The sequence below is a fragment of the Nyctereutes procyonoides genome, unplaced genomic scaffold (genome assembly GCF_905146905.1).
Source record: "Nyctereutes procyonoides isolate TBG_1078 unplaced genomic scaffold, NYPRO_anot_genome, whole genome shotgun sequence".
NCBI classification, from domain to species: domain Eukaryota; kingdom Metazoa; phylum Chordata; class Mammalia; order Carnivora; family Canidae; genus Nyctereutes; species Nyctereutes procyonoides.
The window spans coordinates 44694807-44714983 of record NW_026575140.1 but is presented as its reverse complement, the minus strand read 5'-3'; the positions used below and the strand labels follow the sequence as shown (position 1 = coordinate 44714983).

Sequence of the window (20177 nt, the reverse complement as noted above, 5' to 3'; positions counted from 1 at the left end):
TCTAAGTGTGTGTGTGGGGGGGGGGGGTTAGGGGGGTGAGTAGGGAAGCTTCCCATACAACACCAAGCAATTCTTGGACACCAGCAGGGTGTCCTACAATTCAGTTCAATTCTGATACTCTCTACCTGGAGATTGCATCAAATTCCACAGGTTGAGGGTTTAATCCTATAAGACTCTGCACCTCTCACCTTCCGTCCCAAGTCACAAGGCAGGTCATTACCTATTGCTTCTGACCTACCTTGGACTTGAGATGCCAGTTGTTAAGTCCAGGTTGTTACATGTACTTCTGATGGACTGGCTATAAATCAGAGGTTCCCAGGACCTCCTCCTCCTCATGTTTAATTTGCTAGAGCAGTTCACAGAACTCAAACATTTTGCTTACCAGATCACTAGTTTATTATAAACGATTATAACTCAGAAACAGCCAGATGGAAGAAACGGATAGGGCAAGGTGTGCAGAAAGGGCACTGAGCTTCCACCCTCTCCAGGAGAGCTTCTCCGTCCATGTCTCCAGGTGTTCACCAACTGGAAGCTCTCTGAGCCCTGTCCTTCTGGGGTTTTTATGGAGGCTTCATTACATAGGCACAATCAATTAAATCTAGGCAGTGGGGAATGATTCAACCTCCAGCTCCTCCCCACCTCCCTGGGGGTCAGGGGTAGGACCAAAAGTACCAACCCTCTTAAAAAAAACGTGGTTGGCTCCATTGGCAACCAGCCCAGATCCTTAGCTGCTTTCAAAAGTCACCTCATTAACATAACAAAAAAACATCTTCATCATTCTCTACACTTAAGGAAATTCCAAGGCTCTTGGGAGCTGTGAGCCAGGAATTGTGATGAAGACCAAATATATGTAAGAAATATATTTTGGTCATCCAAATGATCAGACATATACTTCTTATAATTCACAAAATTGCAGTTAATTCACACCATCTGTCCTCTCCAGTTTACTAAACACTCTGTAGAGACAGAATCTTTCCAGAGGCTTTAACCATCTCCTGAGAAAATCTGCTTTCCCTTCGCCAGATGTTGCACTGAAAATTTGTTCTCCCACTTACCCATTCCATGTTTCCTCAAGAATAAAAGGGCTACCCAAAAAGAAAGTAAAACCTTAGGAGTTGAAACCTAGCCTGGAGTTGGATGTGTAAGACCCATGTCCTCCCTCACGCTGCCTAGGACTTCAGTGAACCATGTTAGATAAACTCTTATATTCTCTCCTTTATTCAGTTGCCTCACACTGTGAACTGGGTTGTATTATCTCCATCTTACAGATGGGAAAACCGAGGCTCAAATAGTCACTAGTGAGTAGAGAAGCGGAGATAAAATACAAAACTGGTGAACTTGACAATCAGCACTTGTACTACTCCCTATAAATCTGTTGTAGTATTTAGAACAGCAACCTCTTATGTGTTACAGGGCAGATTTGGTCATTCTGATTTTCCCTTATCTATTGGTATCTTGCATACAGTTTACACAAAATATTGGTTGAATTAACAAAAATTAGTAAGTTCAGGGGCACCTGGGTGGCTCAGTGGCAGAGCATCGTGATCCGGGGGTCCTGGGATCCTAACCCCGCAGGGAGCCTGCTTCTCCCTCTGCCTGTCTCTGCCTCTCTCTGTGTGTCTCTCATGAATAAATACATAAAATCTTTTAAAAAAAATTAGTAAGTTCACCATCCATAGTACCATCCTACTCTGTAGTATCCTACAGAAAGATCTAGCTTCATACCCGAAGTCTGGGTAAACATCTCCAGGCTTCCATTTCCTGAGGCAGGATTTACAAAACCTGCCTCTAAGAACTTTTTGAGAATGAAATAAGAAAACAAATGTATATAATAACACCTAGGATCGTACATGCAAGATAGATGCAGTGGCATCTGTCTGTACCAAGGTCGCTCTCAAGTCAGGGCTTAAGTTAAATCCAAGGGTGATGCTCCCACTGAAATGAGTTAACATTAGTTTCTCTCCCTGACTCACAACCACTTTTCACTCAGCCATCCCTTCACAGAGCCTACGGTTCAAATCTCTGCCACATTACGCAGGCAGATCTCTGGAGTTCCATGGATACAGAAATAAGGGCCAAGGCACAAGTTTCTTTTGAAGCTTTCTTCTATTTATGTTATTCACTCCCCATAACCCAAAGTTTTGGGGTAATTCCAGCCCCAATACTGACCTGTAGTGATCTACTTCGTCCTACAGACTCTCAGTAACAATGACAACAGCTCCTGTGTCATGAGTACTCACTTGATAGCAGTTTCTGTACAGTCCCTAATGCCTCCATTGCAGGGTGGCCACAATTCTCTCTATTGTACAGGTGGTAAAATTAAGCTTAAGTTTAAGCAACTTGTCGAATAGGACAGTCCTTAAGAGAAAAACCAGGATTTAAACGCAGTCTTCTGGTCTCAAACCAATACTGTACCATTAAGCGAAACACCATGGTTTATCTTTAGAACAACCAAGACCTATTTACTTGACCTAAATTCCCCCATAGATGTTTCCAGCAGGGAAACTGTCCTGTTGCTGTGATAACTGTTTCTGAAATTCAACATTTGTGTTCACTCCTTTCACAATGGGGTTTCATCAGCAGCACGAGGATCCAACTTGAACATTCTTCCAGACAGAGACAGCAGAGGGATGATTCAAATGCTTTTGATTTGCAGCATATGCTTCCAAATGAACATGCTGCTTCTATCCTTAAAGAACTAAAATACAGTTGACCCTCGAAAAATTCAGATTTGTAATGTACAGGTCCATTTATACTTGGATTTTTTTCAATAAATACAACACAGGACTGTAAATGTATTTTCTCTTCCTTGTCGTTTTCCTTTCTCTAGCTTATTTTATTATATGAATACAGTATTCTGTAATATAAAATATTATACATTATACTGTATTATATACATTTATATACAAAATGTGTGTCAATCGACTTTATGTTCTCAGTAAGGCTCCTGGTCAACAGTAGACTCTTAAGAGTTAAGTTTTGGGGGAGTCAAAAGTTATACATGGATTTTTGACTGTGTGGGGGTTCAGAAACCCTAATCCGCATATTTCTCATAGGTCGGCTATATCTGTATTCTACGACAAAGTTTCAGACTCCCAGGATGAATCCCTTTGCCTCAGCATACAAGTGTAGCTTTGAAAATCCATTAATATTCTATCTAGGAGACCAGGATTTCTATGCTGATTCCTTTTAAAACATAGTATTTAGGTAGCGTGATCAAACAAAAGTGTGTGTGTGTGTGTGTGTGTGTGTGTGTGTGTGTGTGTAGGGAAAGGGTGGTTTGGAGGTGGTTAAAGTATACATCTAGAAATCCTCTCAGATTACAATTTGTTGCAAATGTATTAAATGCTTTTCATATTCTTTTCCCGTAACTTTTCTTAAAAGTGAATCATGTCAGAAGATATAATTCAAACTTGTCATTATATTCCTACAAGTGCAAAAATAACTTAGGTTTCTACAAATATTTTTGAGCCTTTTAATATACATTACAAATATTTTAGACCAATCACATTTTGTTGTGTGTAACATATTTACAAAACAAAAAATATATTACAATAAACATGAATGAAACAGTGAATCTGACCAACAACAAGCTTTGTCACAACCAGATATTTAAAAGGAATGCAAAAACCTGTTGGTCTGCATATGTTAAGAGTTTTGAGATAAATAGGGCCCAGAATTATAATGTATCTGGAAAAAGATGAGGGAAATCCCAAATTTAATAAGTTAGGTAAGATTCTTTCTCATTGCTAATTACATAATATTTAATGATGTTTTAAACTGTGAACATTGATGAATTACCCAAACATGATACAAAGCTAATATAGTTCTATCATTTCAAAATGTACGTGACATTCACATAATAGCCTTTTAATATTATCATTATATACTGTGGTTCACACAATATCTACAAATGTGAATGAGAAAAAAAAAAAAAAAACCAGGTCACAGCAACATGTCTCACATTCCAATTTTAAGTAAGACAAGCACATACTGGATCAAACATTATTTCATAATACGTTAATAAATAACACCTAGTTTGTTATGGTTACCTTGAACAGTTTACAGCTGTATATTTAAAAAGAGAATATTTTTGGTGAGTTTCACATTGTCAGTAAAGGGTAAAATAAATAACAAACATAACAAAAAAAGGAAGGAGAGAGAAAGAAAGCAAGAAAGTGAGCAAGCAGGAAAGAAAGTTCTATATAGAACAAAGTATTTTTGACATGCTGCTTTTCTGGTACAGTTTGCCACAAGAAAATTAAAATAGAAACAGAAAAATGATTGTCTTTTAAAAACAACTTTTGAAAGCTTTTCACAATATTGAGCATGAACCTTTTAACATTAGCATGGAAATCTTTTTGCCATCTGCTTTGCATATATTTACTATGCACATCGTGTATGTGCACCCCCAGAGAGACTTCCTGAAGTCACAGGACAGCAAGTGCTGACCCCTCAAGATGAGAAACAGCCAAAACACTGAACTGAAATCCAACCAGTGTAAAGTCTGCAAAGGTTTCCTTCTTGCTTTGCTTTCACAGATGTCCCTGTGTGAATGCTGTTCCTGTGGGCCCCCGGCTACTCTGAAAAAATAACCCCCACTGTAATAATCCAAGGGATCCAGTTTCAACATGTGGGAGGAGAACACGGTTCCTCCAGGCAAATCTGGACAAGCCATCGGACTCGGGTGGGAAGGTGAGCCCAGCTCTCCTGCCGAAACTGCGCCTACCTCATTACTCGTGTTGAGTGTGGATTTGCTACCCTCTCACAGCAACCGCTCACAAACCTAGAGGACAGAGACTCCTAATACACTTACACTGTGACTGTCCCAAACTGCTTCACAACCCATTTCCAGCTAAGAACATTTTCTTGACTAAGCAAAAGGAAGAGTATGAAGCCTAATGACAACATTGTAAGTTTCTTTCAAATCAGGTTTAGAGTTGAAGTTACGTCATTAAGACATGTTCTCTAAGCAACCACAGTTTTCTAAAGGGAAAGGTAGGGAGAAGCCCAACTTTCTGAACAGGAGCAAAGATTTCTATCTCCAGAGTCACTGTTTTCTTTAGTCAGCATTTCCACTAACTTTTAGCTTATCTAGGAAGAGTTGGCAATCGCTGCATTGTAATACAATCGCTTCCCACAATTCAAGTTCTTTTACACCAGTTAGTCCTCTTGACCAAAAGAAATATACAGTATTATGCTAAAGACCATTGTAAATTTCCATAAAAATAAAATACTTGGTGGCTGTGTTCCTAGAATGTATGTAAAGCCATGGCTCAAATTACATCTTTCCAATAAAATCTAAAAGAAAAGCCATTAGTTAAAATCCATCATGAAAATCCAATTATCATAGCTTTTGCTCATTAATCCTGTTCTCAGACAATGAGATGGGTGTTATGCCTTTGGTGGCCTCTGTTTTCCGTTTCCCCACAAAATGCTGAGTCAGCTCCCCAAAGGGCAGGCTGGAATGTTGTAACTCCACAAGGTCATCTCACTAAAAGTTCCTTCCCTTGCTTTGGACTTTTTATGATGGGGACTTGGGGAAACAAACATCCACGTTCCTTATCAATGAGGAATTAATTCACGAGTAATTTAACAGTTTAGTACTGGATACATGTTACTGGAGTTTTTTGGTTCACCTGTGAAAACTTCAGAATTGTGATGCACACTAAGCATTAGCACAGGTCTGCAGTGGAGGTGGAAAAGCTCACGAATTAATACAAGGGCTTTTGACCTTGATTTTCAAATTCAGACCAGGCATCATTGAGCTCCATGAAAATCATCTTTGCATATTGTTCATAGGGTTGCCCCGTAGCCTATAGAAGAAGCAAAAGCAAAAAAAAAAAAAAAAAAAAAAAAAAAAAAAAAACAAACAAACCCAAAAACCATTAGATACTGCGGACCAAAATTTTATTTGTATTGCAATTTTCACAGCTAATATGTGGGCTCTGAGTAATTGAAATGTTTTTCTATTAGGCCATTTCTCTTTTTATAGCTCAATCTATATGATCCTAATTACTATGACCTCCCCAATACTCCCTCCCCTTAGGGATTCATATGCAGTAATAGTAATCCATGAATGAGTGGATATAGAGCACTTAAGGAGCAGCAAAAGATGCACCCATTCTCCAGAATTATCTACTAATTGACAAAGGCTCATGATAGCTTATCTATAACTGATTGTATTTCTAAACTCCTATTTTCCCATTTCTAAAAAAAATTAAGTTCTTGGAGACCCACAACACAGGTGTAGAGTTTGTGTGTTTTTCTAGGCTCCTATTTCTTTTCTGTTTTGATTCACTGGAATACACTGTTTCTTATTAAGTCTTCTCTTCAGACTAGTCACAAAATGTATGGAGAAATGAAAATGAAATATATCAAATTCAAACATGTGTTCCCAAGTGGCATTTCAACCATAGCCTCACATAACAGCACAGGGATAAATAACACCTAGTTTGTCTATATGACAGCAAGGTGACTCACTTTTATCTAAGAGGTTTCCACGTGTTATGATTTCAATCGTGCCATGCAGTAGTTTCTAACATTGCAGAGCATGTATATGTGTATGTACTTCAATGCAAACATAAACTGGCACAATTGATATAATGACAAGTTTAGTTCCGTTTTGAACACTTTGTTGATTCACACCAATTTTGCCAACTACATTCTAAAGCTTTTCCCCATAATTGTGACTAAACATACTGCTATATCTCTACAAGAGAAAAATTTTCCTCTGTCCAGTTCTTAGCCCATCCTTACTATTTTAAACCAGGACACAATTTAAATCTGTTCCCTAAAAATTAGTCCGTGGTAAATCATACACTTAAGTAAAGCCCTCTCATCCTATTATTTTAATATATAGTTTAATTTCTCTTGCTTCATAAAGCTAACTATTTGTTTAAATAGCCCATGGACTTTATTTTATCATTTAAATGGCCTAGTAACCAGCAAGTTGAGAATATAATGTTTTACTACATGGTCAGAAACCAATAGAATGAGGACGGCAGAAGCAACATGATAGGGCAAGTTATACTCACTTTATCTGGGTGTACCACCAGCACAGCCCTCCTGTACACCTTTTTCACCTGTTCTGGTGTTACCAGGTCTGCCATGCCAACTGGTTTCCATTTGGTCTCCCCAGCCCACAGCACAGTATGCATTGTGGACAGAAGTGCTCTGATATTTCTCTCTTTGCCTTCAATCCATTCCAAAATCTGTAAAGGCACAGGGAATTAGGAAATTCAAATGTTTTCAAGTCCCCAAGGTCCCCACCAAGACTCTGGAACCCAGAGCAACATCAACTACTTAGGACTCTGTGCATACAGCCACGCCGTTTCCTCTGCCTGGGATCCTTTCCCCTCTCCAACTCCTAACTTGTCTTTCTGGTTGACCCTTCATCATCCTTTTAAAGCCTGCTCATGAATTTCATACTGTTCACCCTTGAGAGCTTGAATTCCTTCCTCTATGCCCCACCCCAGAGTTAATCTCACTCCTAAACCATGAACTCTATGGCAGCATACCCCATGTCTACTTTGGTCTCTGCCATCACCTGTGTGTTTGTCCTTCCTTGCCATTAGGCAGAGTTGTCTGAGAAAAGGTACCATTTCTTTTATATCAGTGTAACTCAGGAGCCAAATAACATGCCTGGTTCAAAACAGAGCTCAAAAATGAATTATCCAAAAAGTTCTATGAATGCTCATAGTTTGAACCAATGAGGTGATAAAGTTGAATGATTTGTAAGAACACACCAGCATTTAGCACATAATAGCTGCTCTGTGGGTATTTGTTGGTAAACGAATGGTTTAGGCAAGGTAATGATGGCTGCTCTCCCAAACAACTAAGTATCCTGTATAGCTAAATAACCAAGCATAAACTACTTTCTTTCATAGAAAACTTTCAGAGTTTGCCTAATGAACAAATGTTATCAAGATGGAACACAGAATTGTGGAAGGTATATGAAACCCCTGTGGTGTTACATGAAATAAAAGGCACATACAAACAAAGGATCCTCAAAGAGTACTCAAAAGAGTTTCTAAGAATCTATATATTTTTAACAAATGTTCAAATCTGTCTGGAAATATGTTACATTTCTTTAAAATGTGTAAGATGGACTGGCTGTGCTAATCCTGGTTTTGGAGATCTTTTAATGCAGTAACAAGATCAGAGCCCCATCTCCCAGTTTGTTCTAGTGGGTCAGCATATTTAGAATTTTGTCACGTAGGAATTCAATCTCTCCATCTGTGAGAAACATTCCAATTCTCTTGATCTTTTACAAACCCTTCCTTCACTACCTCACACAATTCATCCACATAACCATTCTTTTGTTTCCAAGCTAAACTGGAGTATCTGGTTTACAATTTCTTTTCATTGGGGAAATATTCTTTTTCCCCAAATCTAATCTTACCTAGACTTCTAGAATCAAAACAGATAAAAGTAGAACTGCTTTGGTTGAAAGTGGAGGGAAGCAGTGAGGAAGCCAGGAAACAGGAACACTGATACTCCATACCCATGACCCTGTCACATGACTTTGTCACACAGAATAATCACACTGGGGCGGGGGCTCACTCACCTTTAATTTCTCAGGATCCATTTCCTTAGCCATTTCCTCCTTTCTCATCTCAGCTATTGTTCGAGGCCCCTTTTTGTCTTTGTGTGCATTGAAACCTTGACCAGAAAGTAGGTCTTCAAAGTCAGCTGCTTTTTGTTTCCCTTCTGCAATACAGTTTTTGAAAATCATTATAATTTTTACTCTAAAACATAAAATCATATCACCTCATAGCACTTAGGTGCTTTCACATGCATTAATCCTCTTAGTCCTTATATTAACCAATGAATAGGGTATGAGACTGTCATGCCCATTTAACAGATGAGGAAAATGAAGTCTAGAGAACCTAAGAGATTTGCCCAGAATCATAAACCATATCCGTGGCAAAGCTAGAACTCCAGGCCAGATTGTTAGACTACATCCAACTCTATAACACCTTTCCCATTGTGTCACCTTTTTACAGCTGAGGATACTCATTATGCCTCCCACCCCACTCACCCCAGTCAGACAACTAGTTAGTATCAGTGATGGGAATAACACCTGGGTTTTGGTACTTGCACAGATGCCACTGCTTTCCTGCCCACACCCAGCTGACAGTTTAGTCCCTTACAGTGCTCTTATTCACCAAGTCTGGCTGTAGCCTCACAATCTTTCTTAGTGTTTAAAGAAGCAGCCTAGCATGGTGGCAAAGAGCAAAGTCTCTGGAGCTGGATTCTCCAGTCTTAAGTTACAGCTCTGCCACTTATTGGCAGTGTGACCTTGGGCCAAGTCACTTAATCATCTGCATGCCTCTATTTTCTCATCTGTGTTAACAATACTACTTACCTCATAGGGTTCTTGTGAGAATTGGTACATTAACATTTTAAAGTGTTTTGAATAGTGCCTTACTACTTACATGTTTATTAAATTAAAACAGAATAGAACCAACACACAGAAATCCACACTGTCAGTACTCATCCACCAAAGGTGGCATGTGAATTGAAACCCATTTGCCATCTCTCTACTATAAGACGTTCCGAACACACACTCTTACACATGCACACACTAAAATTTAAGTACTCTGAGATGAGGGATTTTGTCTGTCTTGTTCACTGTTGTAATCCCCAATGTTTCTTACTGGTCCATAAATATCTGCTGACTAAAGACCCTACTCAAAATAAAAATGGAAGAGAAGCTACAAGACTGTATGGAATTGTCCAGGCAATATCCACTGCTAACCAAAGAACAAACATGATGTTATATATGCAAAAAAAAAAAAAATCCATTATGTTGTTGTCTTGAGAAGACAGTTATGTGAAGGGGTGTGACAGTTATGAGAATGTGACAGTTATGAGAAAGGGTTCTGAAGCCACATTGTCTGGGTTTTAATCTTACTTTTGTCACTAACAAGCTGTACAAACTTAAGAAATTACTATTTATTTCTGTCATAGATTTTTCTGTCTACGACATGGGTTTGGTTTTGAAGATTATATGAAATAATACATGAAACTGCTTAGAATAAGTGGCAGAGCTACAGTTACTAGAAAAAGTAGAATTTCCTTTTCCTTGGTCCATCGAAAGGCCTGTTTCCTCACCATGTCCGTATACATTTAGTTCTTGAGTACGAGCAAATCAATTGAAATGTAATACATTATAACAGCCCATTTAATAAATTCAAATTTAACCATCCCTACTAGGCAAAATACATTATTTTTTACTTGTTATCAAGAATCTCATTCAAAAAAAGAAAGAGTCCTATCTACAGCCTTAGCTGTTGGCCCATTTTGTTTGTGTTCTTTTAACTTTCTCCTCAGACGAGAGGATAAAAACCATTATAGAAAACCCCAGAGCATAAGCAAGACCAAATGTCCAGGATGTACACACTCCTCTAATCAGGATTCAAATATGACCAGTGCTTGCAAAGTTCCCAACCTGTCTCTTCTACTCCTTCTTCCAAAGGAATAACAGCTTCCAAGAACCAGCCACCCCTCCATTCACATTGATTCGGTATTCACTTAATGCCTACTACATGCCAAGCACTAAGCTAGGTGCTAATGATAATATGCCACAGTCCCTGCTCTCCATCTGGTCTCAGTATGGAGACAGACAAGTGAACTAGTAGTCACAAGATGATTAAAGTGTTATGAGCATGGTAAACCCAGGTGCTTCAGGCACAGAGTGGGAAGTAGGGATCATGGTGTGCCTCTACAACTATAAGACTGATTCAGAAAACACTGGAATTGTTTTCAGTCTCCTTCTTCAGATGTACACACATACAGGTAGTATGACAATACAGGCTACCCTCTGGTCAGGCTACACACCATCATCCTTACCCAAATTAGTTGATCCTTTCCCACGTTCATTCTGCCCCCCAGGCATGGCTGAGAAGCTCACGTTGTAGTTGGGCCGGTTCTGAGGAGAGGAGTGGGGGATGCCAGCCTGTGGCTTAGATGGTGTCTGCTGCCAGCTGTAGCCGCCTCCCTGCTGCCACCCTCCACCCATGGGCTGGGGAGACGCTTTCTGCGGTGAGCTGAGAGGTGGAAATCCTCCACCCAATCCAGTTGGTGTGGTGGGTTTGCTGGCAAATGAAGAACTACCTACAGAAACACAAATAGAGAGAGGGTAGGACTGCTATTTTGAGTAGCCTCTAATTCCTGTGTCCCAAGTTACTGTTTTCAGTGGCTTGAGCGGAAATTACCTTGACTAATAGCACAATGAACCTTCCTAATAGAGAAATTACAGGCATATATTTCCTTTAATCTCCACATTGACATTTTGAGGTATGTATTAATAGCCCCATCATTTTCTTCAGATAAGCAAACTGCAGTTCAGAGCAGTTAAGTGATCTACTCCAAGACTCAGAGCAAACAAGTGGCAGAACTGGGATTTGAATCCAAGTCTTTGACTCCAAGCCTGAAGAGCCCTGGCTTTTCCCTCTGTGCCATCTCCCCTCCTTCCTACCTTCTAAGCACATTCTATTTTTTCACTGGAAGAAAAATTACCAAAAGACAAGAATAGAGAATAAAACAAATATGCTCACTCATTAAGGTATGACTTAAACGTCAATGATCAAGATTAATCATTGTTTGTTGTAAGTACAAACGTGATTAGTGCCCAAGAGTAAACAAAGATATTTTGAAATTTCAGAAGTAGGTTTCAATTTCACACTTCTTGCATTTCATTGCAGGAAAGTAAACACAACTTTGAACCGGGCAAATTATCTTACTCAAGCTTTAAAAAAATGATTATTACTTTGTGTTGGGAATTTTTTTTAATTTTTATTTATTTATGATAGTCATACAGAGAGAGAGAGAGAGAGAGAGAGAGAGAGAGAGGCAGAGACATAGGCAGAGGGAGAGGCAGGCTCCATGCACCGGGAGCCCAACATGGGATTCGATCCCGGGTCTCCAGGATCCCGCCCTGGGCCAAAGGCAGGCGCTAAACCTCTGCGCCACCCAGGGATCCCTGTGCTGGGAATTTAAGTAGAATTCTGATTCCACCATCTCCAAACTTTTAAGTATTCACTCCATACATGCTGGGCTCTTTCCAAAATACAAAAGCCAGTTGTGGCTTAGTTTAAGGAAGTAAAATGAGAAACTGGAATGTAGTGATCTCGAGGAAGCCTTCCATGCACCAAATCCAAAGTAAGAGTGATAATAAAATAACTAATATTTATGTACAAAATATGTTTGTGTATATTACTGTCTTCAGTCTATACAACACTCTTAAGGAGGTAGGTAGTACTATGACCCCACTGTATTATTTTTATGTTTTTAATCCATAAGTAGTGTATGTATGTATGTACATATATTTTTATTTTAAATTGAATTTCATTAACATGTAGTATATTATTAGTTTCATAGGTAAAATTTAGTGATTCATCAGTTGCATATAACACTCAGTGCTCATTACATCAAATGTGTCTTAATGCCCATCACCCAGGTTCCCCACCCATCCAGCAATCCTCAGTTTATTTCGTATAGTTAAGAGTCTCCTATGGTTTGTCTCCCTCTTTGCTTTCATCTTATTTTTCCTTCCCTTCCCCTATGTTCATCTGATTTGTTTCTTAAATTCCACATATGAATGAAATCATATGATATTTGTCTTTCTTGACTGACTTTTTTCAGTTAACATAATAATACTCTCTAGGTTCCATCGATGTCATTGTAAATGGGAAGATTTCATTCCTTTTGATGGCTGAGTAATATTCTATTATATATATATATATATATATATATATATATATATATATACACCACATCTTCTTTATCCATTTATCTGTCTATGGACATCTGGGTTCTCTCCATAGTTTAGTTATTGTGGACATTGCTGCAATAAACATTGGATGCATGTGGCCCTTCAAATCACTGTTTGTATCCTTTGGATAAATACCTAGTAGTGAATCACTGGGTTGTAGGGTAGCTCTATTTTTAACTTTTTTTTTTAAGATTTTATTTATTTATTCATGAGAGACACAGAGAGAGAGAGAAGGCAGAGACACAGGTAGAGGGAATAGCAGGCTCCATTTAGAGAGCCCAACGTGGGACTCGATCCTGGGTCTCCAGGATCATACCCTGGGCCGAAGGCAGCACTAAACCACTGAGCCACACAGGCTGCCCTACTTTTAACTTCTTGAGAAACTTCCATACTGTCTTTCAGAGTGGCTGCACTAGTTTGCACTCCCACCAACAATGTAAGAAGGCTCCCCTTCCTCCACATCCCCACTAACATCTGTTTTCCTGAGTTGTCAATTTTAGCTATTCTGACTGCTGTGAGGTGGTATCTCATTGTGGTTTTGATTTATATTTCCCTGATACCAAGTGATGTTGAGCATTTTTTTCATGCTGACCCCACCTTAAAAATGAGGAAATCCAAAACTCTGAGAAGTTTCCACATGTGCCCATTATGGCACAGCTAGTTAGTGGTGCTGGGACTTAACTATAGGCATCCTACCTCCAAATGTCATGCTCATTTTTTGCACCCATAATCCTGAATTCCTCCCCAAATCTCTGAGCCTGACACAATTTATCCCTTACTGTTTCTTCTTTCTATAAATCTTTCCCTTATTCTCATCTAGGACTCCTTCTGCCTTCCCCACTGGGAATGCTGTATTATGGACATTGGGAATTGGAGTCAATCTGACTTTGAGTCTCAGCTTTATCACCCATTCATGCACACGTTTATTCATCCATCCATCCGTTTATTCAACAGTATTTACAGGGCATCTGTGTCCCATTTACTCTGCTGGGCGCTGGAAATGCAGCACTGAGAATATGATCTATAGAGAATCCTACCTCTTCTGAAGCTCAGTGAAAAACTTCAACTCATTGAGCTTCAGTTTCCTCATTTGTAAAACCAGAACCACATCTATATCACAGGTATACGATAAAGACGCAAAGGCTATATGAAAATATTTCACAAACCCTGAATTAAGTGAATTAAGAGACATTATATATTATAATACAATGCAAGTTCATATGACCAGTATACACCAGTACATGATAAAGGCTCAATAAATACTTGTTAATAGGAAAAGGTAATGATGGAAGGTCTGAGGCTTGGCATTGCCCCTTGTCAATATGTAACTCAGAGCACGAAGCCTCTTTCATGAGCCTCTGGGCCCAACTGCCAACAGCACATCAACATACACCTTAGGCGGGGTATTCATTCTGCACTGGGATTTCATTTTACAGTGTGAGGCTCCTTACTATTGTCTTCTGAATATATAGATAGATAGATAGATATTGTCTTTGGAATATATATATTAAATTCAATAAATAGGGAAAAGCCTAACAACTAAATAAAATAAAACAAAAATAAAATAAAAGCTTCCATATTCCCAATACACTGTCATTTATTCATTCATTACAAAACCAGGAGTTGGTTCTTTGAAAGAATTAATAAGATAGATAAACCATTAGCCAGCCTTATTCATTCATTTATAAAACACTATTGAGCATCTTTCATATGCTAGGCTGCAGACATAATGGTGAAAAGGCAAATGCTGATCCTGCTCACAAGGGGCTCATCAACATTGCAGGACTTTCTGATGCCTACTCTTCCAGAATATTCTCTACCATGTTCAGAAATTTAATTTTTAATGCTACTGAAACAGGGAACTGACAAAAATGCAAAGTAGCAGCTAAACCCAGAAGCCACTGCTATCCTCATTAAAAGCTAAAGCAGTGGTTATCAGGCTTGATCGTGCTTTACAATCACCTAGGGAGCTTTTAAAACTCCCTATACTCAGGCCACAGCCAGACCAATTAGATCAGACTGTCTATGGGAGGAACTAAGTAAGGCATTGGTGTTCATATCAGAATTGTTGAATGTGAAAATACCTTTAGGAGAAGAACACTGTCTTTTGTCTTTTCTGAATTGCAGATGTGTAATTTAGAAGTTTAATTTTAATCCTCAAAGCAATTGCCAAGGTGTCAAAAATTCTTCTTCCCTTTGCTTATACACCTGGTTCAGTGTATAAGGCTTGAGGAAAGTCACTTCACTTTCCTAAGTTATGTGACCTGAAAAATGAAGAAATGTAGGAAGCCAGTTTTCCCAGCAGTTGTAAGAATTACTATCTTTCAAAACTGACAAAGAACTCCTACCCAGCAGGTTTGTTGTTGTAGTGATATGGGTGTAGCTATTCTGAAATTATTCTTGTATGACAGTTAATGCTGTTGAGATCCAGGGCAATGGAAGACACACATGTGGAACAGGGCAAAGCACAGAAAATCCCTGTGACTGGATGGGATTTTATATATAGTTATACCTGCTCATCTCCCCTCTATGTCTCCTGAAAGGCAGAGCAGTGACACCCACTCCAGTATCAGTGAACACCCTTAGCACACAGACCTTGGTTTCCAAATGCCATTCTTTACAAAAATGGATAAAGATTTCTTGGAGAATGACTGATTTTAGGATTGGGGAACAGACATTTCAAAACAAGTGTAGAACATTTCGTTGTGCCATAAAGAAAGAAGGATCTCAAAAACTGATGAACACAAGTGGAAAGGACATAGAAGAAAAAAAAGAACTTTCACAAACCAAACCAAATCTGAGATGTGAACATTACAGAAAGTAATGACAATAGCGAATCAAAAAAGAATACATTAGTCCATTCTGATGAGAGACAGAAAGAAAAAGAGATTCTTTTTTAAAAAAAAAAAAATGCAGGGATCCCTGGGTGGCGCAGCGGTTTGGCGCCTGCCTTTGGCTCAGGGCGCGATCCTGGAGACCCGGGATCGAATCCCATATCGGGTTCCCGGTGCATGGAGCCTGCTTCTCTCTCTACCTATGTCTCTGCCTCTCTCTCTCTCTCTCTCTCTCTCTCTCTGTGACTATCATAAATAAATAAATTTTAAAAAAAAGTGAATGCCAATTAATACATGCAAAAAATAAAAAGGGCAGATTTAGAAAAATCACAATTTTGTCATCATCATAGTAATAACTGCTCCAGGCAAGAATTATTAATGACTGCTAAAACCAGTAGCTAAATCAGATGGAGAATCGGATATTCTCAGATAGGATAGTCTCAAATTATCTCCAGATTATTTATCAATTACAAAGAGAAAAAATGGTAACTTTGTAATGAAGAAACCTGGCAGACAGCCCCTAAAGCCAGTGATCAAAGTTAACATCAAACCCAGACTGAGACTTTCTCAACTAGTCTATATCCTTCAAGGATCAATGTCATAAAAGGAAAAAATATATATATAAAGGAATGATTCCAGATTACAGGTGTCTAAAAGGACATGACAACTAAATGCAGGATATGATGCTGGATTTTTAAAAAGAACTTTCTATAAAGATCACCTCTTTAGAGAGGTCTTTCCTAACCACCTAATACCTAAAATAACACCCCAGGCCATCCATCACTCACACTCTCTCTGCTTTTTTTTTCCCATAGCACTTAAGATGGGGCTTGTAAGTGTGAGCTCCGGAGCTTCAGGGTGTGAAACCATGTGACTCGGGTGTGTGACTTAATCCTCTGTGCCCCAGTTTCCTCGTCTGCAAAATGAGGATACCAGTCCCTATTTCAAAAGATTATTGAGGAGATTAAATAAAATGATATAGGTAGAGCACTTAAAATAACATTGCTATTTTTTTTATTAACTGATACTATTATCATACATTTGTTCATTTACTATTTCTTTCCCCTTCTAGAATATAGGCTTCAGGAAGGCAGGAATTTTGTTTTGTTTTGTTTGTTTGGTTTTTACTAACACAATGTTAATACACAGAAGGCACTTAGCAAATAGTTGTGGAATGGACAAAAAATGAACAGTGAGTAAGATTTTATTTGAAGCAGAATTTCACCTGATGTTATGATTTTAAAATTTGAAGCTTATACTAAGAAGGAAAAGAAAGGAAAGAAAATCATTTTGAGAATTCTTAAAAAAATTCTAAAGAGTGTATGATGGAAGGTCAAGATTCTGACACAATTGAGATATCAGAAAGGGACACAGAACATAAAGACTCCTAACTCTGGGAAACGAACTAGGGGTGGTGGAAGGGGAGGAGGGCGGGGGGTGGGGGTGAATGGGTGACGGGCACGGAGGGGGACACTTGACGGGATGAGCACTGGGTGTTATTCTGTATGTTGGTAAATTGAACACCAATAAAAATTAATTTATAAAAAAAAAAAAAAAGATTCTGACACAATTACTGGCAATAATGGAGTCATGCTCTCATTCTCTATAGATGATTTGGCTCTAAAGCCTCAGAAGGGTTCTCTTGAGAACCTAAACTATCAGCATGGCCAATTCCAAGCTTCATGTCAGGAACACCCTATCCTTATTTAACTCCACACTGCCCAGAGGAGGAAGGAGAAAGGAAAAAAAAAAAAAAGTTTATGACATGCCAGTCCAACAAACTGTTCCTTGAAAAAAAGGTTCCTTGGTGACATAATTTGAGAACCCTGCAAACTACATCCTTTGGGGAACATCACAATGAACGGTTATGCATAGAAGTTTTTGCAATAATCAATGTTCACTAAACTTAGTGCTTCCAAAATGACTTGCTCATGGAATACTTATCCTACAACAGTGATTAACATATGATGAAAGGCATTTTGAAAATAATATACAGACTCTTTTTTCTGTATGGAATTTTACAAACTGACCAAAGAGCACTGTAATCAGTGGAGAGAAGAGGGATGTTGACGTGAGGATCTCAGGGGTGCCATCACAGGAAGGCCAGCACACAGCGGGCTCCATATGGCACAAATCTATCTTGACTAGCATAATTTCTCAGCATTTCCCTACATGTTCCTTACCTTTGCTAAACTCTGTTATTAGGTGCTCCTGAAGGTTCTGACTATACTTATGTTACTAATCCAAAATAATGCATTGGAGAAACGGTTTATTAGGGGTTAATTCCAACTCAGTGTTTGAAGCCTGTTTTCTTTTTTTAAAGCCAATCTCAAATTTTAGAGTATTGCTTAAGAATATACTATTTTAGTATGTATTTTCCCACGTAACAATACCAGCTTATTATAATACCAGAGATTAGATGTAAGGCTTTGTAGCCAAAATAAGTGCTACTTATATCTTAACCTGCTGAGTTCATACCTAGTGTCCCAAGGTCAGCAAAAGGATCCAGAGTCTGCGGTTTGTTCTGATGGGTGGGTGTGCCATGTGAGGATCCTGTTGGGCTTGTGGCAGCTGACTTGCTTCCTACACCAAAACCTCCTGAAAAGGATAAAATCATTGAAAATGAGTTAGTTGTCCAAGGATGAATTCTGAAATTCAGAAATCCAGAGCTACTGCTCATCTTGCCTCCAATAACAAATTAGGATAGGGTCTGCAAATATGTTAGAAGTTACTAGACCATATTTCCCTGACTTAAGCAATAGTGGGCTGGAGAAGGAACATGGAACAGAGAAGGCATATGTCATTTCCTGGCCATCCCTGTGAACTATTATGTCCAGTGTTTACCTCTCATATCACCTGACTTCATTCTTTCCAATGAGATTTGAAGTCAGGACTGGATCTGAATTCTGGCTCTGCCATTTCCTGAGTAACTTGACATGTTGCTTGATTTTTCTGAGCTTCAATATTTTTAATTGGTTAAACAAGGTAATAGTAACTGCTTCAAAAAGTTGCTGTGATAAGCATATAATGTGTGTATGTACGCATGCTCACGTGTGCATATATGTATGAGCGTGTGTGCTAACTTGCGCCGTACTGGAAATGCAGTCATACAAGATGGCTCTCAAGAACTATCATGTTAGGGGATCCCTGGGTGGCGCAGCGGTTTGGCGCCTGCCTTTGGCCCAGGGCCCGATCCTGGAGACCCGGGATCGAATCCCACATCAGGCTCCTGGTGCATGGAGCCTGCTTCTCCCTCTGCCTGTGTCTCTGCCTCTCTCTCTCTCTCTCTCTCTCTCTCTCTCTCTCTGACTATCATAAATAAATAAAAAATTAAAAAAAAAAAAAAAGAACTATCATGTTAGCCATGACAAAGAGAATTTATTTATTACAGACAAATTCAGCCCTAGAACAAATCCCTTGTTAAGAAAGACTATGCAGATTATTCAGTACCTACTCTATGCCAGAAAACTTCATATAAGCTGTTTCACTTATACAACTGTGTGAGACAAGATTATTTTTTACAGATTGAAAAATGGAGGGTCAGGCTTATAAAAAAAATCTGCATGTTTCTAAGTGGTTGAGTCAGCTACATACCCAGATGTATCTAATTCTATTGTGAAAACAGACATGCAGCAAATGAAACTGTGAATAGTTAAATAATGTATAATAAAACACACTACTACCATGTCATCAAAGACAATATGAAAAGCTCCACCAGAAGGTGAGTCTTTAGGAAATTACCTAGGTGGGCTATAATACTCTGCAGGTACTCATGATAGCTTGGGTGAAGGATTATGCTTTAGCAATTGGCTAAATGTGCACAAAAATAACCAGTTGAAGCAAAGAAACAAACAATCCAATCATGAAATGGGCAAAAGACATGAAGAGAAATCTCACAGAGGAAGACATAGACATGGCCAACATGCACATGAGAAAATGCTCTGCATCACTTGCCATCAGGGAAATACAAATCAAAACCACAATGAGATACCACCTCACACCAGTGAGAATGGGGAAAATTAACAAGGCAGGAAACAACAAATGTTGGAGAGGATGTGGAGAAAAGGGAACACTCTTACACTGTTGGTAGGAATGTGAACTCTGGAAAACTGTGTGGAGGTTCCTCAAAGAGTTAAAAATAGACCTGCCCTACGACCCAGCAATTGCACTGTTAGGGATTTACCCCAAAGATTCAGATGCAATGAAACGCCGGGACACCTGCACCCCGATGTTTCTAGCAGCCATGTCCACAGTAGCCAAACTGTGGAAGGAGCCTCGGTGTCCATCGAAAGATGAATGGATAAAGAAGATGTGGTTTATGTATACAATGGAATATTACTCAGCCATTAGAAACGACAAATACCCACCATTTGCTTCAATATGGATGGAACTGGAGGGTATTATGCTGAGTGAAGTAACTCAATCGGAGAAGGACAAACAGTGTATGTTCTCATTCATTTGGGGAATATGAATAATAGTGAAAGGGAATATAAGGGAAGGGAGAAGAAATGTGTGGGAAATATCAGAAAGGGAGACAGAACATAAAGACTCCTAACTCTGGG

At 39.0% G+C, this 20177-nt stretch overlaps 1 protein-coding gene across 6 annotated transcripts in view; it reads right to left on the bottom strand.

Moving 5' to 3' along the window:
• Positions 1–3461: 3461 nt before the first annotated feature.
• Positions 3462–20177, bottom strand: part of DNAJC6 (DnaJ heat shock protein family (Hsp40) member C6) — a 140180-nt gene continuing 123464 nt past the window's right edge. For all 6 annotated transcript variants that reach the window (XM_055304958.1, XM_055304957.1, XM_055304962.1 and 3 more), the window contains 5 exons: positions 18094–18213; positions 10858–11121; positions 8570–8712; positions 7038–7214; positions 3462–5816 (listed from right to left, as the gene is read on the bottom strand). In XM_055304958.1, the coding sequence (XP_055160933.1) occupies positions 5715–5816; positions 7038–7214; positions 8570–8712; positions 10858–11121; positions 18094–18213 (806 nt within the window). In that variant the 3' untranslated portion in view covers positions 3462–5714. The remainder of the gene's footprint in view (positions 5817–7037; positions 7215–8569; positions 8713–10857; positions 11122–18093; positions 18214–20177) is intronic.